General features: G+C 39.3%; 2 protein-coding genes across 2 annotated transcripts in view; both read left to right on the top strand.

Moving 5' to 3' along the window:
• KPNA1 (karyopherin subunit alpha 1) overlaps positions 1 to 15,469 on the top strand; it is a 99,502-nt gene extending 84,033 nt beyond the window's left edge. Inside the window, exons 11-14 of the mRNA XM_025375083.1 lie at positions 619 to 744; positions 3,089 to 3,216; positions 9,742 to 9,920; positions 10,284 to 15,469. Of these exons, the coding sequence (XP_025230868.1) occupies positions 619 to 744; positions 3,089 to 3,216; positions 9,742 to 9,920; positions 10,284 to 10,471 (621 nt within the window). The 3' untranslated portion in view covers positions 10,472 to 15,469. The remainder of the gene's footprint in view (positions 1 to 618; positions 745 to 3,088; positions 3,217 to 9,741; positions 9,921 to 10,283) is intronic.
• A 2,942-nt stretch (positions 15,470 to 18,411) lies between these two features.
• On the top strand, positions 18,412 to 21,673 carry WDR5B (WD repeat domain 5B). The gene has a single exon (XM_025375084.1). It carries the CDS (start codon positions 20,187 to 20,189, stop codon positions 21,177 to 21,179), a length of 993 nt encoding a protein of 330 aa, XP_025230869.1. The 5' UTR covers positions 18,412 to 20,186; the 3' UTR covers positions 21,180 to 21,673.
• The last annotated feature ends 4,576 nt before the right edge of the window (positions 21,674 to 26,249 follow it).

Below are 26,249 nucleotides of genomic sequence, written 5' to 3'. Positions count from 1 at the left end.
TCGGCCTCCCAAAGTGCTGGGATTACAGGCTTGAGCCACCGCGCCCGGCCTTAGTGATTAATTCTTAAACCTGCCATATACTATCTTAATCACACTTTTTAAATTTTTGTTTCTAGTAGAGTAAGTCTCCTTCTCCATGTGTATTTGTGTTAACCTCCTTCACCTTTATAAACTGATAGCTGAGGTCATATCTTTTTTATCTTTGTATCCTATGAAGCACCTGATATACCTCATTAAGTACGTATTCGTTCATTGACTACCAAGTAGTGTGTTATCAGAGGACCTACAAATCTGAGACTCCTGACTTTTCTGGCCACTTGATATATTTATTTATCCATTCAAAAGACTTACGCTGTTGGAATGGGAAGGTGAATGAGTAATGCTATTGCAGTTACTAAGTACAATTTAGCCGTTGTGAATGTGTACAATGAAACTGGATTGATAATCTTAGAAACTAATTCTTATTAACAGTGAATACTTTTTTTTTACCTGTATAAAGTTACTTATTTATAAAATTTCAAGGGGAGATGTTATGTCTTTCATAAAATCTGTTCTTTAAGTTAAACATTTATATTTAGAACAATACAATAAGTAAAATTTTCAAACTTTTTCTTTTAGGTAATTCTGAATTGCTCAGCTCTGCAGAGTTTATTGCATTTGCTGAGTAGCCCAAAGGAATCTATCAAAAAGGAAGCATGTTGGACGATATCTAATATTACAGCTGGAAATAGGGCACAGATCCAGGTAACCTCATAGGACCTAACTTTTCTTTCAGTATCTTTATTGAAAAGTAAGGTTTTTTTCTCAGTCACCCTTTAAAACATATATTGTTTTCGGCTGGGTGTAGTGGCTCCTGCCTGTAATCCCAGCACTCTGGGAGGCTGAGGCCCGTGGATCACTTGAGGTCAGGAGTTCGAGACCATCCTGGTCAACATGGTGAAACCTTGTCTCTACTAAAAATACAAAAAATTAGCCAGTCGTGGTGGCAGGTGCCTGTAGTCCCAGCTACGTGGGAGGCTGGGGGAGGAGAATCACTTGAACCCGAGATGTAGAGCTGGTAGTGAACCGAGATTGTGCCACTGCACTCCATCCTGGGTGACAGAGCAAGACTCCATCTCAATACAGAATAAAACAAAACGTATATTGTTTTCCTAATTGCTTTGAAGACCACTAACTTTCAGTGTTGTTGTCTTACTTCATAGTCAGCTTTTTACTTTATCCTAGCTTATAGATGTTAAGTCTTTTGAAATTAAGCCTTCATTTTTCCTGTTGTCTTTCATATTTGATGTATCACCAAGATCCAAGAAATAGTGTCTTGTATTTTCAAAATGTTTTGATGGGCTTTATGCTGAACACAATTGGCTTTACTCTTTCCAAGTAAGATACTTATTTTTCCAGTGGATCCATGTAGTAGATTGCCTCAAATTTTCATGAATTTTTGGATACCCATTTTTCTTTAAATAGTTACTTGGTTTTTACTTTTTGTCTTTGTATTGGTGGGAGAGTAACTCAAGTGTACAACAAGCAGTGGGCCTAAGTGTTCAGCCTGGGCAGTGATCAAGGATGGGAACAATGGGTAGGAAAAGAGACAACACAGACATAGAAGGCCTTGGAGATGAATGGAAACAGAGAGGTCATCTAATCCACATTTTTCATTTATCACAATAGTGTGTGTGTGTGTGTTTGTGTGTGTGCATTGAAGCATCCATTACATTGTATCCCAAAAATATATATAATTACTATTTGTCAATAAAAATAAAATTTGAATAAAAAGATGAAACAGCTCATGGAATTAAAATGGTTTGCTCAAGGGCAACTCTAGTAAAATAACAGGACCAGGATTAGGTGTCTTTCCATTCATCAACTTTGTCAAACTTTGTTGAAGTCCTTCACAGGTATAATAAGAGTTTTTGACCAGGAAAGCAATTTGTCCCCAAAATGCTGAATTAGGAACTGAGAATAATAGCTATAACAATCTGTAACATTCACATGAAGTGATTTCATCTGTATTTGATTGCCTGTCACCACCAGGCTTTTTTATGCAGAACTTCTCAGTTTCTTAACGTAGGAAATGATACAAACCTATGTTAGGTACTTGAGCCAGGGAGAAACCGGGAGAAAGTAATTTTGGGAAGGCTACTTTAGTGTTAGTACATGAATGGGATTGAGTAAAAGTACTCCATCCAACTGTAAGGCTTATTTTTGGTTATCTGGGAGGTGGTGGCTTAGAATAGCATGGCAATGCCAAAGGAAAGGAAAAAGATGGGACTCAGGATTTTAAAAATTGAGAACGTAAATTAATAGCCTTTGTGAACTAGAGAGGCTTAAAAGGAAACTTGATATAGCGGGCAGATGATGTGTTTGAGGTGACTGGCAGACCTAATGTAAACTGCTGGCTACCCTGGGCTGATGCTCCAGTGAGAAGTGAGGACTAGAGAGTTTTCGCACGCACATGCAAGTTTACATGCTATGTGAGAATGGAATAGCAGAGGAGCAGAAAATTGAACTCTTAAAATTTGTTACTATGGGCGGAACAAAAGAGGACAATAAAAGAGAAAAGAACTCAGAGAAAATAGGAGATTATAAGATCACAAACTCCAGGGAAGATGTTTTCAGTGATACCAAGTATAGCATAAAGGTTAGGGATAGGCCGGGCATGGTGGCTCACACCTGTAATCCCTGCACTTTGGGAGGCCGAGGTGGGCGGATCACCTGAGGTCAGGAGTTCAAGGCCAGCCTGGCCAACATGGTGAAGCCCCTTCTCTACTAAAAATACAATAATTTGCCGGGCTTGGTGTTGTGTGCCTGTAGTCCCAGCTACCCGGGAGGCTGAGGCAGGAGAATCACTTGAACCGAGGAGGTGGAAGCTGCAGTGAGCTGAGAACCACTGCACTCCAGCCTGGGCAACAGAGTGAGACTCTATCTCACAAAAAAAAGGGGGGCAGATAATGATGTAACTCTTTCCCATTTATTTCTGACAGGAGAAGGTGTGTTAATAGTCAAACTAGCTTAGAAGTTATAATTAGTATCATGAATATTTTTATAAATCTTACAGGTTTTTCCATTTAAGTTTTTTTTTTAATTTTAGACTGTGATAGATGCCAACATTTTCCCAGCCCTCATTAGTATTTTACAAACTGCTGAATTTCGGACAAGAAAAGAAGCAGCTTGGGCCATCACAAATGCAACTTCTGGAGGATCAGCTGAACAGATCAAGTAAGTACCTATCAGGCAGCATATTGTAAGTTAAAGAAAAATTATTGTGTCTATCACTTTCTAACCTCCCACATATTACCTAGAGTCAAAGATTATCTGCATTTGAGGGGAAAGGTAAGTGAGAGATGATCTTACTAAGTAAGAATGTCTAGTTCCAGTCCTTAGGAAATTGTCCTTGGTGTCATAATTAGATGTATATTTAATTCTTTATATCTCTCCCATTTCTTTTTGCTGAAAGGTAATCCTGGGATATAAGAAGTAAGGCATAGTTGAGGCTTGAGGCAATGGAAATCCTCGCTTCAACCTGCTCTGGAGCTACTTGTTAGAAAGATCGTGGGTAGTATAGGTTACTTGTAGAACCTAGAGCCCAAGTTTAATAACTTACTCTTGCCCTTATTAGTTTAGATGTCTTAATAGTAGAATTGGATCAGAATTGAAAGAGTGGTATGTCTAAGAATAAAGTGCCAAATTTCGTAGAGGCAGGTATCTTCTAAAGTACTATGGTATTCATTTGTTAAAGGGAGAGAACTGTAGCAGCTCAAGACTTAAATGGGTCTCTTGGTAGCAGCTTAGTGGTTGGTTGATTGATTGAGATGTAATCTCTCTCTGTCGCCCAGGCTGGAGTGCAGTGGCACAATCTCGGCTCACTGCAACCTCCACCTCCCGGGTTCAAGCGATTCTCCTGCCTCAGCCTCCCTAGTAGCTGGGATTACAGGTGTGCACCACCACACCCAGCTAATTTTTGTACTTTTAGTAGAGACAGAGTTTTGCCCTGTTGGCCAGACTTACCTTGAATTCCTGAGTTCAGGCAATCTACCCGTCTCGGCCTCCTAGAGTGCTGGGATTACAGGTGTGAGCCATCATGCCCAATGAGCAGTTTATAAGCTTAATGAGTGGAAGAAAACATAAATATGGATGGGAATCAGTTCTTCAAAGGAGCATCATATAATTAAATGCAAAATTCAGGACATCTAGTATTTCAGACAGGGAAAAAAGTAATGATGAAGAGAAAAATGGAGCCTAGACCCAGCCTTTCTTAACTTTCTTTATGGGTAATCCAAAATTAGGGAAAGATGGTTTCAAATGAGTGGTAAAGCATTAACTCCTTACTCATATGTAATGTCAGACAAACATAGCTGCTACTTATATTGTTGCTTTGTGGACTGAATGTAGGCATTCATCAGATGCTAGTTTTGAGTATTCTGTTTGGAATTAAAAAATAAAATTAGTCGTAACAAAGTACAGAAATTGATCAGGTAGAGAAAAATGTACCTGAAATAATAAAATTACAAACAAATTAACACATGCAGTAGCTATTTTGGTAAAGTTCATCATGGGCAGGTTATTTCAGGGAGACATAGTGCATTTGTCTTGTAGGTTTTTTCCAACCTCCAAAATTCTGGTTCTAGGGTACCATAATTTTAATTATGCTGTCACCAGATGGCAAAAATAATGAAGTACTATAGTTATTTGAATAAGCTTTATGTTCAAATTCACATTTATAATTATTATCTCTATATTTTATAGTAAATATATTTTCTTAATCAAAATAAATCAGGCTGGGTGCAGTGGCTCATGCCTGTAATCCCACCACTTTGGGAGGCCAAGGCAGGTGGATCACAAGGTCAGGAGTTTGAGACCAGCCTGGCCAACATGGTGAAACCCTGTCTCTACTAAAAGTACAAAAATCAGCCAGGTGTGGTGGCATGCGCCCGTAATCCCAGCTACTTGGGGGGCTGAGACTGGAGAATCTCTTGAATCTGGAAGGCAGAGGTTGCAGTGAGCTGAGATCATGCCACTGCACTCCAGCCTGGGCGACAGAGTGACATTCTGCTTCAAAAATAAAAAAGAAGAAGAAATAAACCATAGACATATATATTTTATTAGGCCATCTTTCATGAGAAAGTATTTGAGAGTATTTTGCTCTGTTAGAGAAGCATAGAATTGCTACTGTCCCTTTGTAAAATTCAGCATAGCTGTTTATAATAAAATTATCACTCTCCTAGCAGTTTTTTCTTCCCCACAAGAAGAGTTATCTTGAAAGAATGTCACAAAAATATTACAGTCCAAATTACAAAAGCAAACTGACCTTATCACTTATAAAAGACATCTATCTGGCTTCTCCTTACTCTTGTTGCAGATACCAGATTTGGATGCAAGAAACAATTAGAATATTTTAGGAAATATCTTGGCCGGGCGTGGTGGCTCATGTCTGTAATTCCAGCACTTTGGGAGGACAAGGCACTTGAGGTCAGGAGTTAGAGACCTAGGCTAGGTCAGCCTAGCCAACATAGAGAAACCCTGTCTCTACAAAAATTAGCTGGGCGTGTTGGTGTTCTCCTGTAGTTCCAGGTACTTGGGAGGCTGAAATGAGAGGAGGCAGACGTTGGTTGCAGTGAGACAAGATTGTGCCACTGCATTCCACCCTGGGAGACAGAATGACTCTGTCTCAAAAGAATGTTTTAGGAAATACCTAGAATTTTAGGGTGAATATAATCAAATGTTAATACATATATAACACGTGTTCTTAATGAGAGATAAGGATTATTAACTGAAATTAGAGAAAGATTCGTCAAAGAAGTGAAACTTACCATTTGTATAGAGATTTGGCAATTTTGGAGGGGAGAATAGCATGAGGAAAAGTGAGAGAATGCAGTGTTTTTGGAGGTGGCAGGTCAGTCTTGCTATAGGTCATTCTTTCACAAGGATGATTAAGTAATTGATTGGTGAATACTGGGATGAAAGCCTCAGTCTTGGGTATTGGGAAGACTTGGCCTGTCTGACCTCATGAGTAACACACAGTAAGGCCTGTGTCTAGGTTCATTATTTTTCTGTATGGATGTTCAGTTGTTTTAGCACTGTTGAAAAGGTGGAATCCCTTGTCCACTAAATTGCCTTTGCTCTTCTGTTAAAGATCAGTTGACTGTTTTTGTGTGGGTGTGTTTCTGGGCCCTCTATTCTTTTTTTGTGTGTGCGTGCATGAATTTGCAGTTTATCTGAGAAACCAAACACACACACACACTCTGCTAGTACAGTATAGGAAGTCCTCACTTAATATCATTGATAGGTTCCAGGAAACTTTAAGAGAAACATTGTATATCAAAACCAATTTTACCATAGGCTAATATAAATCAGTTGAGTTACTACATGATATTTCTGGTCAAGGAAACATCACCAACCTTCAAAATATAGACCCCCAAACCTTCTAATATTAAACATTGAAACAAATGTGAGCTATACATAAATGTAAGAAAGATTAATAAAAACAAGTATAATTATTACCCAACTTTTGGTGAATCCGTGAATGATGGCAGTAGTAGTGGTGGTGGGTTCAATCAAAGAATACATATTTACAAAACAAAGTTGTTATGAGCATCTCCTACCATCCTACCACCACACAATTTAAAAAGCAATAATAACATACAAAAGAATTCCCAGCACTAAAGAATTTAATGAGTGAAGTAAAAATACAGTTGAGACCTTCAGCAGTGTATTAGATCACGCAGAAGAAAGAATTATTAAACTTAAAGATAGGTCTTTTGAAATAACCCAGTCAGATATACAAGAAAGAAAGAGAGAGAGAAAGAGAAAGGGAGGGAAGGAGGAAGGAAGGAAAAGAAACAAAAGAAAAGAGAGGAAGGAAGGAGGGAGGGAGATAGGGAAGAGAAAAGAGAAGAAAAGAAAGCCTAAATGGCATCTAGGATACCATCAGGGGAACAAACATTCAAGTATTGTGAATGTCTGGGCCCTCTGTTTTGTTCCATTGGTTTTTTTGTTTGTCCTTTCACCAATACCACACTGTCTTGATTAGATTATAGTAAGTTGATAATGTCGTTCCTCCAACTTTGTTCTTCAGTATTGTATTGACTATTCTGGGCCTTTTGCCTTCCCATATAAACTTTAGAATCAGTTTGTGAGTATCTGTTGTTGGGATTTTTGTCTGGGAGTATCACATTGAATCCGTAGATCAAGTTGGGAAGAATTGCCATCTTAATAATACTGAGTTGTCTTGTACATGAGCATGGAATATTTCTCCATTTTTTTTTTTTTAGATCATCAATTTTGTAGTTTTCCTCATATATACCCTGTTGTACATATTTTATTAGATTTACACTTTTTTGATGCTGATGTAAATGAGATATTGTCTTTTTTTTTTTTTTTTTTTTTTTTGAGACAGAGTTTCACTCTTTCTCCCAGGCTGGAGTTCAGTGGCACGATCTTGACTCACTGCAACCTCCGCCTTCCAGTTTGAAGCGATTCTCCTGCCTCAGCCTACTGAGTAGCTGGGATTACAGACGCCCACCACCATGCCCAGCTAATTTTTTTTTTTTTTTTTTGTATTTTTAGTAGAGACAGGGATTCCCCATGTTGGCCAGGCTGGTTTTGAACTCCTGACCTTGAGATCCGCCTGCCTTGGCCTCCCAAAGTACTGGGATTGAGATACTGTCTTTTTAATTTCAAATTCCAATTGTTAGTTACTGGAATATAGGATGGTAATTGAATTGTTACTAACCTTGTATCGTACAACCTTCTAAATAAATTCTTTGGGGCCTTCTACATAATGATGTCATCTGAAAAGAAAGACAGTCTTAATTTCTTCCTTCCTAATCTGTATACTTTTTATTCCCTTTTCTTATTGCACTGTTGAATAGGAGTGGTGAGAGAGTACATCCTTGCTTTATTACCAGTCTTTCTCATCATTAAGTATAATGTTAACTGTATGTTCTTTGTTGAGATTCTATCAAAGAATCTCTTAAGGAAGTTCTGTCTCTTTATTTGCTGGGTTGTTTGCTTGTTTGTTTATTTATTGAGACTGAATTTTGCTTTTGTCGCCCAGGCTGGAGTGCAGTGGTACGATCTCAGCTCATTGCATCCTCTGCCTCCTGGGTTCAAGCGATTCTGCCTCAGCCTCCCAAGTAGTTGGGAATACAGGTGCCCACCACCATGTCTGGCTGATTTTTGTGTTTTTAGTAGAGATGGGGTTTCATCATGTGGACTAGACTAGTCTTGAACTCCTGACCTCAGGTGATCCACATGCGTCTGCCTCCCGAAGAGTTGGGATTACAGGCGTGAGCCACCACGCCTGGCCTGTTTGCTGAGTTTTTATCATGAATGGGCATTGGATTTTGTTAAATGCTTTTTTGCATCTGTTGAAGTGATCATAAGTTGATTACATTGATTCATTTTTTTAAAATGACAGATCAGCCTGGCATATTTGGAATAAATCCACTTGGTATATAATTCTTCATACACATTCTTGGATTTGATTTGATAATGTTTTGTTGAGGATTTTTGCATTCATGTTCATGAGACATATTAGTCTGTAATTTTCCTTTCTTATAATGTCTTTATTTAATTTTGGTATTGGGAAAGTGCTGGCCTCATAGATTGAGTTAGGAAGTATCCCCACTGTTTGTTTTCTGGAAGAGATGGTAGAATACTAATACCGTTTTGTCTTTAAATGTTTGCCAGAATTCACCAGTGAAACCCTCATCCTGGTGTTTTCTATTCTGGGAAGTTATTAATTAATGATTCAATTTATTTAATACATGTAAGCCTGTTCACATCATTCATTTCTCCATGATTGAGTTTTGGTGGTTTGTGTCTTTCAAGAAATTGTTCATTTTATTATCTGAATGATCAGATGTGTCAGCATAGAGTTGTTTGTAGTATTCCTTTATTATCCTTTTACTATTCATGAGATCAAGTGATGATTCTCTTTCATGATATTAGTAATTTTGTCTTTTCTCCTTTTTTTCTTGTTTGGCTAGAGATTTATTTTTATATATTTTTGAATTCTTCCTCCCCCACACAAAAAAGCAGCATGCGAGAGAGAAATAGATTAGCACTAGCAGTAAGTTTCATAATGACCTTACCCATCCACAGAATGCAACTGGATTCATTATCCCTGCCTCTCTGTACTCAACTTGAGAAACCAGAATGATAAAAAATGACATGACTATTTACTGTGAATGTAATCATGTCTCTGCAGTTCAAGTATGATTAATCTGGATTACATATGATTATACATTCTGCTTGAATTAAAGGAAAAATACCAGCTCTAAAGTCCTCTGACGTTTGTTTATTCTTCCCACAACTTACTTTACTAAAATTCGAGTCATGTTTGAAAGATTTGGCCTATCAGGGTTGTGCTGGCTTTTAGCACCAAGAGTGTCATGTTTTGAGAGGTGTGGCTTTCTATGGAAACAAAGATGAAATTACTCAAAATTATACTATTTTGATGAGTTACTCATTTCAAAGTTTTAATAGGTGAGTGTTCCTGTTTTTGGAATGCATAAATTGTGAAGGGAAAAGAATGGAGAAAGGTGCCAGAGAACTGGTTTGGGATAATTTATTTAGAGGGTGTTTTGTTTTTGTGAAAAGGTATAGCTTGTATGGTTGAAAGAGTGCTTTTTTTTTTTTTTTTTAAGTCTTTGCAGTAAGGTTGAGGATGACTTGTTCACTAATTTCATAAGTTTAACAAAATTTAAAGTTTTGTTTGACTACATTATTCTTTGTGTTTAGGTACCTAGTAGAACTAGGTTGTATCAAGCCGCTCTGTGATCTCCTCACGGTCATGGACTCTAAGATTGTACAGGTTGCCCTAAATGGCTTGGAAAATATCCTGAGGCTTGGAGAACAGGAAGCCAAAAGGAATGGCACTGGCATTAACCCTTACTGTGCTTTGATTGAAGAAGCTTATGGTAAGATGCTTTGGTTGAAGAAGTTTATGGCAAAGAATTAATTGGGTCATAGATAGAGTTCAGTAAAAACAATACTGCTGCTAGGCACTGGATGAAAAGAGGACTGTTAGGGAAATTGCTGCTTCTGCAGACTGGATGTTGCTTGCATATGTATTTAAGATGTCAGTTTATAATATTAGCTTTCAGATGTAATCCCAGCAGTCATTTCTGTGCTATTATAAAATACCTATGAGATACAAATAATCTTTCTTTACATCAAGAACAGAGATATATGACAAAATATAGTTTGGGAATATATAGTTATGGAATTTCCAATATTTATTGAAGTTTTCAATAAAGATTTTCCTTTATTCTCCATTTCAGGTCTGGATAAAATTGAGTTCTTACAGAGTCATGAAAACCAGGAGATCTACCAAAAGGCCTTTGATCTTATTGAGCATTACTTCGGGACCGAAGATGAAGACAGCAGCATTGCACCCCAGGTTGACCTTAACCAGCAGCAGTACATCTTCCAACAGTGTGAGGCTCCTATGGAAGGTTTCCAGCTTTGAAGCAATACTCTGCTTTCACGTTCCTGTGTCAGACCAGGCTACCCAGTCGAGTCCTCTTGTGGAGCCCACAGTCCTCATGGAGCTAACTTCTCAAATGTTTTCCATAATACTGTTTGCGCTCATTTGCTTGCCTTGCGCACCTGCTCTCTTACACACATCTGGAAAACCTCCGGCTCTCTGTGGTGGAATACCCTTCTAATAAAAGGGTAACCAGAACGGCCCACTCTCTTATGGAAAAATCCCTAGGCTTTGGAGATCCGCACTTACATTAGAGTTATGGGAATATACACGTATTAATGTGGCTCCCTTTTTCTTGTGGGGGAATAAAAGAGGAGGACTCCTCATTCCCTTTAACATGGGGGAAAAAACTGACATTAAAAGATGAGACTAAATCTTTATCTTGAATTTTACACAACTACTTACGACAAGGGAGAAGTTTAGACCTGTTGTGTATACTTCAGAGTACTTTTCATGAGTTCTTCCACAGTGAACCCTTGGATTACCTGGTGGCTTTTTCTAGCCAGATTTGCATTAATCCTTACTGAGATTGGATGGTTTTCTTTCCTCTATTGGCGCCATTCTTCAGATATTAAAGTTAAACCATCCACTCCCTCACCTTCAGCCTTCAGTGAATGTGCTTTCTAGTTGTCAGGAATGCTGAAGAATTAACACTTTGACTCTTAAATATGATACTGGTTTGCAGATTCCCTTAGAGCAGAAAGGAGAGGGGCACATATTAATTTGTATTGCTTTTGCTTCTCTTTGGTCTTTCGTGTCTTAGGATTTGGAAGTGGTTCATTTCTATTGCTGGTATGAGGATTTCGAATACTTAGTAATCAAAACCATATCCTATAATTTAATTTAAAAAACTAAGGAAGAAAAAACCCTCCAATTTTCCCAAATGCAATCAGTGTAACTAGAGGCTGTGTTTCTGCATTAAAACAAATGTTTCAGGCTTTGTGGTCCTGATCAAGGTCCTCATTAAAAAATTGCAGTTCACCCTAGGTGCTTTTCCCCTCTGTGACTGGCAGATAACACATACTTTTGAAAGTAACTTTGGGATTTTTTTCTTAGGTGCAGCTCGATTCTAATGTTTTCATGCTGCACACGATTCCTTTAATGTAGTGTCCTTATCTGAAAAAAATAACCATCTTCTCGACATGACCTGCTTAACCCAAATAAGAACAGTGATCTTATAACCTCATTGTTCCCTAATCATTTTATTTCATCTCCTGCTAGTACTGTGCCGCTTCCCCTTCCCCCCCAGAAAAATAAAAACAGTATCTGCCTTCTGGCTCATTTAATGATGACTGCAATCTGTACCTGCAAATGGCGCTTCCAGTACTGTGTTCAGTGATCCACATTTGTGCTTGGACTGGAATGAAAAAAATATGCTTAATTGCCAAGAGAACTGCAAATGAGTTCAATACGACTTCTCGGTGCTAGTTGGCCATCTTGACTCAATGTTGGGATACACTACCAGAGAAGATTTTTTTGTTGATGCGCTGTTCAAGTGAATTCTGAAGGAAAAGGTTGCTCACCTCTGTTTCAGAGCATACCCTTTTAAACCTTTTTAGACTTGTCCTCTTCTAGAATTCATTATAACCCCAAAGTGTAAAAACTATTTGGAAGTTGCCCCTGACAAGCTATTATACATCTCTGGTAAATCCTGCTGAATGTAAGGGATATTCAGAGCTTTCATACCTCATCATGTTATTTAAGCAGCCAACTTATGTGACCTGATTTAAACTTTTAAAAAATCCACTTCAAACTAGAAAGAGTCAAAGACAAAGGACATTTATCAGCCAAGAGTGTGACGCATTCTTCGCATCTAGTCTGTAGTAGTGTCTGTGCTCTGGGATGGATACCGTCTGATGTCTGTTTGTTATTGATGGAGCAGCCACTGCAAAACTAGACAACTCCCATCTATAACTGTTACTTTTTCTAGTGCTGCTTTGTGCTGAGAGAACATTTTAGTTTACTGCACTTGACCTGTAAAAGACTTTGGTTCTTTGTAATTTTAGGGATAAATTAGGTGGTTAATTTAAAGAAGAAATTTCAATGTTGCCTTTACATCACATTAAAATATAACTTCTTTCAGAAGGATAATAGAAGCACTGATTCATAGTAAAAATCTTGTTTTTAGCTTTGACTTTTTTGTGGCTGTTTTTTTAAATTGTAAATTACTAGTAACATGTCATTTCTATAGGATGTTTTAAATTATGTACTTTCCATTGGATAGTTAAAATAATTTCATTTTATATGCCAATTTGAGTGGGAAAAATACAAAGCACACAGTTGTCTCCCCACATTAGGAAGAGTAGTGTGCATTCGGAATTTTTGCTAGCAGTTGCGAGATGTTTCAGTGAATGAATTAAAACAAAGTCTATTTAACTGACGTGATCTATTTTGTGTCTAAAACAGAGGAATTTATCTTGTCCTAGAAGTTCATGAACTATAAGATCTAAGGTTTTTTTTAAACAATAAAATGATTTTTTCTTAAAGTATCAAAGTTGGAATTGGCTAAAAGTTAAATAGCATAACTCAGATGTGTTGGAACTTGTTGGTACTGAAGCAGCCTTTTTGGTAATAGAAATGACATTGCAAGGGGTAACTGTAAATCCTGTTTTTAGTTCTTTGCCTCTCAGATTCTGTTAACTTAAATTCACTGAATACGCTACCACTAAGGCGTTGCTCATTACAAAAGCATGTTAATTTCAATACAGGAAAACTCTTTGTAGTTTTATATATGGAATGGGGAAAGTGGCTTTGTTTTACCTTTCCTTTTTATTCCCGCCAATCCTCCAAACTTCCAATCTATATTACTTATAATGAGAACTTCAGTGGGGGAAAAAAGCATTAAGAGAATTTTGATGTAAAGGCATCTGGTATCTGATGGACCAGCAGGTAGATGTGGTTGGATTGAGAAATTCTGGGTAAGGTAGATGATAGAAGAAAGAGATTTTAGGGGACAGAGTTCTCTGTGGAACACTTTGTTTCATGTTCCTGTAATTGTTCAAGACCCTTTTAAACGCTTATCTTTGTTAGTTCTGCTTTTGAAAACTCTATTGCCCTAGGATTGTTTCTTCCATGTGCCAGATGAAGGTTATTGGCTCTGAGTCATTTTCGGCATTATCGTCACAGATAAAAAGATTGGCAATTATCTCATAAAAAATCTGAATTATTCCAGATTGCTGCCGAATTTTGCCTAAGAAACAATATGTAAGTATATTTTATAAACCAGACTTTGTCAACCAAATCTTCTATTGTACGTCTACCCACAGGCAACTTTGAATTTACTTCTCTAGTTCTAAATAAACATTTCAGCAATTTAATCCCCTAGCTTGGGGATGCGTTATGAAAAGGTTTTCCTGGAGTCAAGGGGTTTTTCTTTCTTGCTAGTTTTGTGAAAACTTTTGTATCAATAGGCAAATCATTATAACTTTTTAGGGGTTGATGGTTTTTAAGTATATTGGAAATTGTGGTGTCTAAGGATGATGTTCAGTGAAGAAAAGGGATTCACTTTAAGAAACCGGCATTGTTTGCTTTCAGCTTCCATACTGTATGCTAAGTCCTACATTCCAAAATGGTGGCATTTGCAGACAGGTATGCCTATATACATGGAAGTCTCAAATCTGAATTTTTATCCATCTCAATATGACCATTTCTCTGTGTTGTGAGGTGAACAGATTAAATACATATCTGCCAGGATGGGAAATATTTTGGTCTACCTTTTCCTGTCATCAGAAGTTAAAGTAATTTAAAAAAATTATCAAAGGTCAAATGTGACTTCTACAGTAAGTTGGCTGTCATCAAGAATATTCCATAAAATGTTTTATCTATCGTACAAAATTACTGGGTTTATGGCCAGACCTGGTGGCTCATGCCTGTAATCCCAGCACTTTGGGATTACAGGTTATATACAGGTTATAACAGCGGATACCAGGACATCAGAACATGTGATAAAGCAAATATTTATATGCTAATTTAAAATATCAAATTGCTACTGGACATAAAATACATCTGGAACTTGGGGTAAGAAGAAAGAAAAGTAGTGTTCCATTCTGTTTTCAACTAAGGGTAAACAAAGTCCTAGAGTGTTTTCCCTATAGGTCAAATTAAGGTAACTTGTCTTTATTTGATTATCTGTTGTACACCAGATACCTGGCTAAGGGCCTTCCTTTTTTCTCATGTAATCTTCCAAATGTTCTTTGATAATTATCACTATATTACAGATGACAAAGTGAAGACTTAAGAGAAATTACTTTGCCCCAAGGTTACAACACTTAGATGGCTGTCCAAGGGAGGGGAAGAGCCCTGCAAATTCTGTGTCTTGAAGAAAGCAGTGGCCACGCAATAGTTCCGTGCCCAGCAACTCCCAGAACTAGACCTGGCAGCCACAGCTGGGCCAGCCTTTTTTGTTGGACCATTCTTCCTGACTCTTCCTCACCATCAGCACCCTTAAAATGACGAAATCAGACTTAAGTTGGTTTTAGGTTACACAGACTGGAGTTTAGGCCCTCTCAAGCCAAACATCTTTCCTCTTGTGTGGTGCTAAAATTCTGTATGACCAGACAAGTATAGTAACAGGTTTTTTTGGTTTTTGTTTTTGTGCAAATGATTCCGAGTTTAGTAACATAATGGCTAAACAGACGGATCCATTCAAACACACAAATGTGGAAGGTACTGACACAGAAGGAAAGGCTTTGAAGAATTACTGCCTCAGGAAGCAGTGCCATGGATGTGAGTTTAATACAGTCTACTTCTTCCTAAAGGAATATCCCAAGGAATGTCAAAAATTAAAATCACCTTTTAATGTACTGGTTGAGTGTTTCAGCTTTACCTCAAGTCATTCTGACCACTCTACATCCTGCTTCAAAGTGTTCTGACACTTAGATTTGGAATGGCTCTAATGATTCTTTGTACTTGAATGTGGTCTGTCAGGCCATGGGTGAGTGCCTTGCACATAGTAGACATTCAATAAATACTAAATGAAGGAATTGCATGCATCTTTGTGATGTTAGTAAAGGGTGCTTGACTACAAAAGGAAATTCAAAGGAATTCCTTTATGCTGTTACTTGAAACCAGGATTAACATCTTAAGCAAGTGTCTTAACATGTGTTTTATATACAGTTACTTTTCAGAAGACATGATTTGACCTGAAGTTTACAAAATCAAACATTGTCATAGCAGAGGTCTGGTGTTTAAAAACAAAGTGTTTTAGAAAAGCTGATGAGTATATTTGACAGTAAAGAAAAAAATTTATTAGTATCCAACCAGTGTGGAAGCTGCTGGTTGCCTTAGGCTATTAAACGGATTTTTCCTTTTTACATCTTGTGTGTATCACATAAGTGACAGATGAGTAGAAACAAAGATGATTTATTTCTTCACTCCATGACTGCTGCTTTCTGTTTTGTTGAAGAGATTCCACTGACCAAGTATTTTTTTCTGAAAACAACATTTGAGGCAAAACATAGCCTTAGTTCTTGCAGACTACATTGTTGTATCTATTGTACAAAGTTACTGAGTTTATGGCCGGATGTGGTGGCTCATACCTGTAATCCCAGCACTTTGGGAAGCCAAGGCAGGCAAATCACTTGAGGTCAGGAGTTCGAGGCCAGCCTGGCCAACATGGCGACACCCCGTCTATACTAGAAATAAAAATTAGCCATCGTGCCACACGCAATCCCAGCTACTCAAGAGGTTGAGGCAGGAGAATCGCTTGAATCTGGGAGGTGGAGGTTGCAGTGAGCCGAGATTGCGCCAGTGCACTCCAGCCTCCAAAAAAAAAAAAACAGTGGGTTTACAAGTTTATTAAAGATAGCTTGAATGATTGTTGCCCCATTTCACTTGCATTTTGAAGGAGTTGTTTTCTCTCATTTTAAATTAATATAGTCATTTCTATGATTGCTTTTTGCAGAAAGTAAAATTACTCATTTAATCCTTCATTCATATCCACTTAGCCTGCAGAAGGCCAATGGAGTTCACTGGGAGTCCTCAATAAGGATCACTGCTTTACCCACCACTTGGGCCTGGCATTATTAAGATACAGTGATGGGTAAGGAGAAAACAGAAACCCAAAAGACCATAGTGGGTGGTGAGAGAACGGGACCAGGTTTGAGAGAGACCTGCTCAGGCTGAGGTGTAAACTACCAGAGTGTACAATGTTGTAAGATTAAGTTATGATTATGAAGAGTGTCCTCTTGGGAAGTCAAAAGTAGTAGTTTGCTGGGCACAGCCCCAGAGTTTACATTTGGAGATCAACTAACACCTGTGAATTATTTTACTGCCCCCTTTCACTTTTAAAAATGTCCTAGTTTAGATGATGTTATGTGGCCACTCCATATTTAGCCCAACTAGATTTTCATACATTGGCTAATGGTCTTAAGCAACTAGGTGTATAGATAGTTCTATTAATGCTTGATATTGAGACTGGATTTGGTAGTCAAGAATTGCTATGAAGGAAGTTGAGGCATTCCTTAATGTGGCAATGACTCCCACACCACGGTTTGGTCCAACACACACAAAAAAATTGTTTTTAAATTAAAAAATTGCCCCATTTGTGGCAACACATCTGTTTAGATATTTACAATACTGAGGGGCAAGGGAAACACACCTTTAAACTATAAAGAGACTTTCATTTCTAAGATGTCTATGGGAAATTTAAAGAAACCGAGTTGATTTCTATAGTGAGGAAACTTCCACATCACCTAAATGGTAAAGATTAAGGGCAGCAGAAATAGAAACTATTAATGAGGCCGGGCGCGGTGGCTGAAGCCTGTAATCCCAGCACTTTGGGAGGCCGAGACGGGCGGATCACAAGGTCAGGAGATCGAGACCATCCTGGCTAACCCGGTGAAACCCCGTCTCTACTAAAAAATACAAAAAACTAGCCGGGCGAGGTGGCGGGCGCCTGTAGTCCCAGCTACTCTGGAGGCTGAGGCAGGAGAATGGCGTGAACCCGGGAGGCGGAGCTTGCAGTGAGCTGAGATCCCGCCACTGCACTCCAGCCTGGGCGACAGAGCGAGACTCCGTCTCAAAAAAAAAAAAAAAAAAAAAAGAAACTATTAATGAGACCATGTAAGAAATTTTGCTTGGCCAACCTGGGCAATGTAGTGAAACTCCGTCTCTACAAAGTTGGTTGGCTGGTTGTTTTTTGTTTTTGAGATTAAGTCTCGCTCTTGTTCCTCAGGCTGGAGTGTGATGGCTTAATCTAGGCTCACTGCAACCTCCGCCTCCTGGGTTCAAGTGATTCTCCTGCCTCAGCCCCCGGAGTAGCTGGGATTACAGGCGCCTGCCACCATGTTTTCAATTGGTGCAGTTTCTAAACTTCTCAGCAAAATCACTAATCCAGGCTAATGGGAAGAGAAAAGCAGCAGCAGGGTTTAGTTAGAACTGAACTTTAAGATAATGCTGAAGGAAAAAAAAAGTTCTAAAAGTGTTAACAAGGGGAGGTCCATGGAGACCTTAATAGCTAAAAACAGTTGTAATTTAATGTATAGAAATAAACCATTTTAGAGTCCTTCTCATTCTGAGGACTTCCTCACTGTGTTTATACAGTTAATATGCACTAGCTAAGACTAAAATACTTGTCCATTCTTGTTTAAATTTCCCCCTAGACTGGTAGGGTCTTAAAGTAATGATGTTTTAACTACAGTCGGTTTATTACAGGTGACCTAAGGGTGCCTGTTCTGCCTTACAAAGGCAAAGACTTTTAATTATCCCTAATAAGTATACAATAGGAGACCCTTTGTTTCCAAGTGCTTTTAAATTCTTGACGCTGAGGAGACATTTGCATCGTGACTGGCCAGCGGTAAAATCTTTTAAGCCACGCTTTTTCTGCTTCTCTTGGGCACTTTTTTTTTTTTTTTCCTCAGACGGAGTCTCACTCTGTCGCCCAGGCTGGAGTGCATTGGTGGGATCTCAGCTCACTGCAGCCTCCACCTCCTGGTTCATGCGATTCTCCCACCTCAGCCTCCTGAGTAGCTGGGACTACAGGCGTGCGCCATCACGACCAGCTAATTTTTGTATTTTTAGTAGAGACGGATGCGCCATGTTGGCCAGGCTGGTCTGGAACACCTGACCTTAAGTGTCCCGCCCGACTGGGCCTCCCAAAGTGCTGGGATTACAGGCGTGAGTGCTTGGCCTCGGGCACTCTTTATCTAGCAACTACAGGTTGGAGAAACTAGTAGGGCTTCCAGTTTTTTGGTAAACCTATTGTTTAAAAGTGTCTGGTTATCAGATTCCAGTCGTCTTGTTTCCGCCTCAGATGATAAAACTCTAAAATTACGGGATGTGAGATCTGGAAAATGTTTCAAAACACTGAAGGGGTAGAGTAATTATGTCTTCTGTTGTAACTTCAATAGCATGTATATTTTATACACTTTCATTATTTATCATCTCCTAAAACTGGGGAAAACTCTCTAAAGCCTCCTTAAGAGTAACCTTACCCATCTATTACCTTATTCCACCAACCTCTGTCCTTTTCTGTTTCAAGCAACTTTGAGATCCCGACTTCTCTGTGGAAGCTTAAACCGTACGTGCTAAAACGTCTGCTCGTTACTCTCAGCAGAACACCGGCTTTTAAAGGCCCCCAAAAGACCTGTTTCTTAAGCTTTACGAAACTTTTACAGGGGAAACGTAAACCAGGAATTTTACAATCTGGTATAAATTCTGTCCCCCACCCTGTGACTCCATCGCCACACACGCCACCAGGCTCCACACCACAACAAACAGGAGGGAGCGGAACCCACGCAAAGCAGGAGCTTCCCCCGTGTCCGGCGTTTGGGTGGATCTACGTTAGCTGCCATTTAGGCAGCTTACGCGTCAAGTGTGGGCCTACGCCTGCAGCTAAGGTAGGCATAAGCAAATGTAGTCCTTCTCTGTGACAATTTCCAAAAAGAAACGGTCTTTGAAGTAACGATCCACAGCTCCCCACAGTAGCCAGTCAGGTCTCGCACAAACCATGTCCAGCTAATGCACTCACCCAACAGGGCAGTCGCTTTCGCATTTGAAGGGCGGGGCGAAAAGGACCGGAAATGAACATCTGCAACTTTTTTGCGCAGGCGCAGATGGCCGTCTCCCATTGGTCATCTTGGCTCGGTAGTGGTAGGAGGGACTTCCTTTGCACATGCGCCAGGCTGCTTTTCCGGTTTTGTTGGCTATTGACGCGGCAGTGCGCACCTGCTGGTACGTGCTGAAAAAAGTAGCCGGCGGGTCAGAATTTCCAGTTTCGGTGGCTTCGTAGGCTTTTAGCTTCTGAAATCCGCTAAAAGCGGCGGTTCATTCATCTTCAATTACCTAGTCTGACTGGTAGGGTTGCTCAGCATTCTGAAACATTTCGACCTGGGGAGGGGGGCGGTAGTGAAAGAATACTTTCTGTAGAGAGAGCCCCTCGCGTCACCCCTGCTTTGAAGGCTTTACATGTTAACAGAATGCCGAACATTTGTGTCCTACTTGCTGACAGCGCACAGGATCCTTCTAACAGTATTTCTCAAGTACTTAACAAAACGATGAAAAACTGAAGTCCAAGCCGTGCTGCTGATTCCGTATATCTCACAGTTTAAAGACTGTCTAGAAACTTTAAGCTTTCAGAACCGTACTTTTTAAATCCAGTGCGTTTATCTTCATTTTGTTGGACAGAAAGCCAAAGTACTGGACTGCCTTGTTCAGGGCTGGACGTCTAGCACACCTGCTAACTTGGAGCTTCAGAGCCATGGCAACAAAGGAGTCAGGAGACGCCAGAGCACAGTTGGCCCTCTCCTCATCGGCCAGTCAGAGCAAGGAAGTGCCTAAAAACCCAAACTATGCTCTCAGATGTACTCTCGTGGGACACACGGAAGCAGTGTCATCAGTTAAGTTTAGTCCTAATGGAGAATGGCTAGCAAGTTCTTCTGCTGATAGGCTAATCATAATTTGGGGAGCATATGATGGAAAATATGAGAAAACACTCTATGGTCATAATTTGGAAATATCGGATGTTGCCTGGTCATCCGATTCCAGTCGTCTTGTTTCTGCCTCAGATGATAAAACTCTAAAATTATGGGATGTGAGATCTGGAAAATGTTTGAAAACACTGAAGGGGCACAGTAATTATGTATTTTGTTGTAACTTCAATCCGCCATCCAACCTTATAATCTCAGGATCTTTTGATGAGACTGTGAAAATATGGGAGGTGAAAACAGGAAAGTGTCTCAAGACTTTGTCTGCTCATTCTGATCCAGTTTCTGCTGTTCATTTTAATTGTAGTGGGTCCTTGATAGTGTCAGGTAGCTATGATGGCCTCTGTAGAATCTGGGATGCTGCATCAGGTCAGTGTTTAAAAACGCTCGTTGATGATGATAACCCTCCTATCTCTTTTGTAAGATTTTCTCCAAATGGTAAATATATTCTCACTGCAACTTTGGACAACACTCTTAAACTATGGGATTATAGCAGAGGCAGGTGTCTGAAAACATACACCGGTCATAAGAATGAGAAATATTGCATATTTGCCAATTTTTCAGTTACTGGTGGAAAGTGGATTGTGTCTGGTTCCGAGGATAACTTGGTTTACATTTGGAACCTTCAGACTAAAGAGATTGTACAGAAATTACAAGGCCATACAGATGTCGTGATCTCAGCAGCTTGTCATCCTACAGAAAACCTCATCGCATCAGCAGCGTTAGAAAATGACAAAACAATTAAACTGTGGATAAGTAACCACTAATCCTTTTGGAAATCAAGTAGTAGAGCCAAGTTGGCCAAAAAACTTAGATATTTAAAAAGATGGTTTGTTTTAATTTTGGCAGTTTTGTATTTTAAAAATTATCGGTTGTTGAATTTTGAGATTCATATACTACATTTACAAAATGATAGTTGAAAAAGCACATCTAGAACTCAGAGCTTCTGACTACCAGTCTTTTTTGAGAAACTTTTTGTAATCTTTATGGATTTATATCCATGAAACTTTTTTTACAGGGATATATTGCATAGTGGTGAAATCTGGGCTTAGTATACCCTCACCCAAATAGTATACATTGTACCCAGTAAATACTTTCCCATCTCTCACCCCCCTCCCACCTTTGAAGGCTCTAGTGAAAACTCTCTAAAGCCTCCTTAAGAGTAACCTTACCCATCTATTACCATCTATTACCTTATTCCACCAACCTCTTTGTCCTTTTCTGTTTCAAGCAACTAGTGTCATTTTCTTTATCCAATCATCTCTTGATGGACACTTAGGGTCGTTCCATAACTTTGCTATTATGAATAGTGCTGCGATAAACCTATGAGTGCCAGTGATCTTTAAATATAATTTCCTTTGGGTAGATACCTACTAATGGGATTGCTGGATCGAATGGTAGTTTTATTTTAGTTGAAAATCTCCATACTGTTTTCTATAGAGGTTGTACAAATGTACATTCCTCCCAAGTGTATAAGCTCTGCCTTTACTCTGCATCCTTGCCGTGACTTTTTGAGACAGAGTCTCACTCTGTTGCCCAGGCTGGAGTGCAGTGGCACAATCTTGGCTCACTGCAACCTCTGCCTCCTGGGTTCAAGCAGTTCTCATGTCTCAACCTCCCAAGTAGCTAGGATTAGAGGTGTGCCACCATGCCTGGCTAATGTTTGTATTTTTAGTAGAGACAGGGTTTCACCATGTTCGAGGCTGATCTCGAACTCCTGGCCTCATTTGATCCACCTGCCTCGGCCTCCCAAAGTGCTGGGATTACAGACATGAGCCACTGTACCCAGCCATTTTTTGACTTTTTAATAATAGCCATTCTAACTGGTTTAAGAGAGTATCTTATTGTGGTTATATTTTGCATTCCTCTGATGATTAGTGATGTTGAGCATATTTTGTGTGTGTTGGCCTATTATTAATTTCATTTGTCTATCACTGGACAATTTCCCATTCCTCTCAGTGACTATCCTAGAGGATCAGTGTATTTGAGAAATATTTAGAAATTGACAGGACAGGATGATTGATTAAAAGAGGGGAGCAAGGCAATTTGGAATAATTCCAGGGTTTCTGGTTTGGGAGATCAGATGAACAAGTGCATAAGCCTGGGGTGGTGGTGGAGGATTGGAAAGACATGCCAGATGCTACCTGCACACTTTTGGTAATAGCCTGTGTGATGAGATATGAAATGGTCCATAGAATAAAAACCGGAAAACCACGCCAAGGTTAGGTTCATTCTAAGAGTCTAAAAATTTAGTTTTTTTCAAGAAAAAAACCAGAACAACATTATAAATGGTGTTTCTGAAGGACCTTTCACTACCTTTTTAGATTGTGCTTGTGATTTTCAGGCAAGCTAAACGTCTGATGAAGACTGCTCTTCTTGGTTATGTGTCTGATCTACTAATTCCTGCCCATGCTTCAAACTCAGTTCAGAAATCACTGATGGGGCCGGGCGCGGTGGCTCATGCCTGTAATCCCAGAACTTTGGGAGGCCGAAGTGGGCGGATCACGAGGTCAGGAGATCAAGACCGTCCTGGCTAACACGGTGAAACCCCGTCTCTACTAAAAAATACAAAAAATTAGCCAGGCATGGTTGCAGGTGCCTGTAGTCCCAGCTACTCGGGAGGCTGAGGCAGGAGAACGGCCTGAACCCGGGAGGCGGAGCTTGCAGGGAGGCGGAAGTTGCAGTGAGCCGAGATAGCACCATTGCACTTCAACCTGGGTGACAGAGGGAGACTCAAAAAAAGAAAGAAATCACTGATGGAACCATCCACTGCCTGCCTGCCTGTAATCACAGCTGACAGCTGAGTTAGGTTTTCCTGTCCCTATTATTTACCAGTTTGTATTGAAATGCTTTCATGGGCTGTGTTTCCAGATTATGAATTCTGTGGAATCAGGAAGTATGTCTCTGTATTGTATTCTTTGGCTTTTTTGTATAGTAAAGGGACTCAAGTAATGTTTGAATGACAGTGAAGGATACAACTTCATTCCTTGCCTGCTTTAATAAATTTTAGTAATAAATTCCCAAAACTATCGTGATGATTAAAAAGTAACCGTAACCTCATATATTAACTTTATTCAAATAGCACTTACAGGAAATATAAAGTAGAAAAATATTTCTGCCCACTTCACCTATGGAGACATGATAAACATGCAAAAAAAATCTAGAAATTAAGCAAAAAGTAGTACAATAATTTAACTGAAAGCAACAAGGGCAAAACTGTCCTCTTTTGTAGTTTATGGTACCTTATAGTAGTGCTCATTAAATTTTGTTTGCTTGATACATTCTGAGGAATATGAGATATCAGAGTTACTAGTAGGGGATGAGTGCTATAAGGCTGGTATGTGAGGGTATTGGGAGAAGTAGGGTTAGTTAGGGGCAGATCTTGAATTCTGGCCAAGAAACTGGTATATAACCCATAAAGAGATAGTCACTATACATGATCAAATAGGAGAATGACACAAAGGAGAAATGACTGTGTAAATTCCTGATGCATAGTAACAGTTGTGAGCTTTAGTTTAATGAAATATTTGTAATAAGAACGTTTGGCCAGGCACCACGGCTCATGCCTGTAATCCCAGCACTTTGGGAGGCTGAGGGAGGCGGATCACCTGAGGTCCGAGTTTGAGACCAGCCTGGCCAACATGGTGAGACCCCCGTCTCTATGAAAAATACAAAAATTAGCTGGATGCGGTGGTGCACACCTCTAATGCCAGCTACTGAGGAGGCTGAGGCACAAGAATCACTTGAACCCGAGAGACGGAGGTTGCAGTGAGCTGAGATCATGCCCTGCACTCTAGCCTGGGTGACAGAGCAAGACTGTCTCAAAAAAAAAAAAAAAAAAAAAAGGGTTTCATTAAACTAAAGCTCATCAATGTTACTACGTTCATAATGTAAATCTCCAAGATACAACACATTTTTGTTGTATTGCTCTAAAAAGAAGAGGATTACTTATTTTTAAAAGAAGTTCCGCATTAAAATTTATCCATATTTAAAACATTGGTGTAGGTGTCTCAAAATAAGAGAAACTAATTTTCTAAAATGTACAAGAAACTATGCTTTTTGATGATAAACTTGCAAGTGATAACTTGATATCTACAAAGAAGCTAAGGCCAAATTAAAATAAAGTATATGGACAGACATCATAAACATCCTCAGATAGATTATCAAGCTATAGGTAGTATGTTACATTTTACTGGGTATTTTTATTTGGGAAAAAAGTGCCCAAACAGCTGCATGTATTTTTAATCTCTCTTATAACTCTCTGAGAACCAGCATGTTAGCATGGCTGTATATAGTAGTCATCCCTTACCCTCTGGGGATATATTCCATACTTTATGAAATGGATCCTCATACCATATCCTTTTTAATACAGGCTCCTTGCAACATAATTCCTGGATTTTCAAAATCCAGCCAACACGGATACCTCTGCTACTCTGTTTTGGCCTTCATAGCTGCTTCCTCTCTCAGACAAGCTTTCTTTTCTAAGTTCAAGCTTGTTAAAGTCTTTGAATATATCCCCAGATGCCTGAAACTGTGGATAGTACCCAACCCTGCATATACTGTTTTTCGTATACATACATACCTATGATACCGTTTATTTTATAAATTCGGCACAGCACAATGCACTTTGAGGCAATTATTAAATAAGAGTTACCTGAACACTAGCACTGATTCCACAATAGCTGATCTGATAACAAGAGACGGCTAGCACATATGGTGTGAATACACCAGACAGAGGGATGATTCACATCGCAGGTGGATGGAATGGATTGGCAAGAGATTTCATCATGCTACATTGAATGGTATGCAATCTAAAACTTATGCATTGTTATAGGAATTTTCCAGTTAATATTTTCAGACCTCAGGTAACTGAAACCACAGAAAGCAAAGCCGTGAATAAGAGGGGACTACTGTAATGACTTGTCATCCATGAATAATTAAGAAGCACGTGAGAATCTATGTTTAAAATAGAAACCTGTATTCATACCTAAATATGAAACAACTCAATATCCCAAGGTCAAACTGTAAATGAGATATACATGAGGTGCAAATACTTCTAACAATGATAATACATGAGATTTTTGTAATTGAGAAATTTAGCTTCTCAGGTGGTAGGAAAACAGCCAGTTGAGAATTCTAAGGCATGAAGCTAAGAGGGTGACTTGTGTTGACCCCAAGCAACTCCATGATGCTGGGATTTCTAAGTCCTTAGAAATTCCTGGCTGGACCTTGTCAGGATGTTTAAAAAACTGTTCTCCTAAAAGCCTCCATTTGGCAGCATGTTCAAAGATTATAGAATGTGGTCTGGCTGCTTCTCAGGGCTTGCTCTATTAGGGAGCAGCCTCCCCACCAAATACACCAAGGCATTTGAGAAGGCTGGCCCTCCAAGCTGCACCTGGGCCATATACTCAACTGGCCTTCCTTATCTCTACAAAATGAGTTCGCCTGTGGAGAGGTTACTTTGGTAATGGGAAGAGAAGTAAGATATGGTACCTGCTTCTCTAAAGAGTTGGTATTCAAGTTGAAATAAATTGTTTCATTTTTGTCCAAAAGGCTGAGAGGCTACACTTTACTTGGATCAAAACAATAAAACACAGACAGTCATTATTTAAGAAAATTTATTTCTACTTCTACAGCAGAAATACGGAAATGGTACAGGTTTGAGCAAACCATGCTTTATGAAATGGATCCTCATACCACATCCTTTTTAATACAGGCTCGTTGCAACATAATTCCTGGATTTTCAAAATCCAGCCAACACGGATACCTCTGCTACTCTGTTTTGGCCTTCATAGCTGCTTCCTCTCTCAGACGAGCTTTCTTTTCTAAGTTCAAGC

Source organism: Theropithecus gelada, chromosome 2, assembly GCF_003255815.1.
Source record: "Theropithecus gelada isolate Dixy chromosome 2, Tgel_1.0, whole genome shotgun sequence".
Lineage (NCBI taxonomy): Eukaryota > Metazoa > Chordata > Mammalia > Primates > Cercopithecidae > Theropithecus > Theropithecus gelada.
Note: the sequence above shows the minus strand (reverse complement) of the source record. Positions and strands in the feature narration are given on the sequence as shown.

Coding starts and splice junctions, on each gene's coding strand:
- WDR5B (XM_025375084.1), top strand. CDS start 20,187: ATGGCAACAAAGGAGTCAGGAGACGCCAGAGCACAGTTGGCCCTCTCC.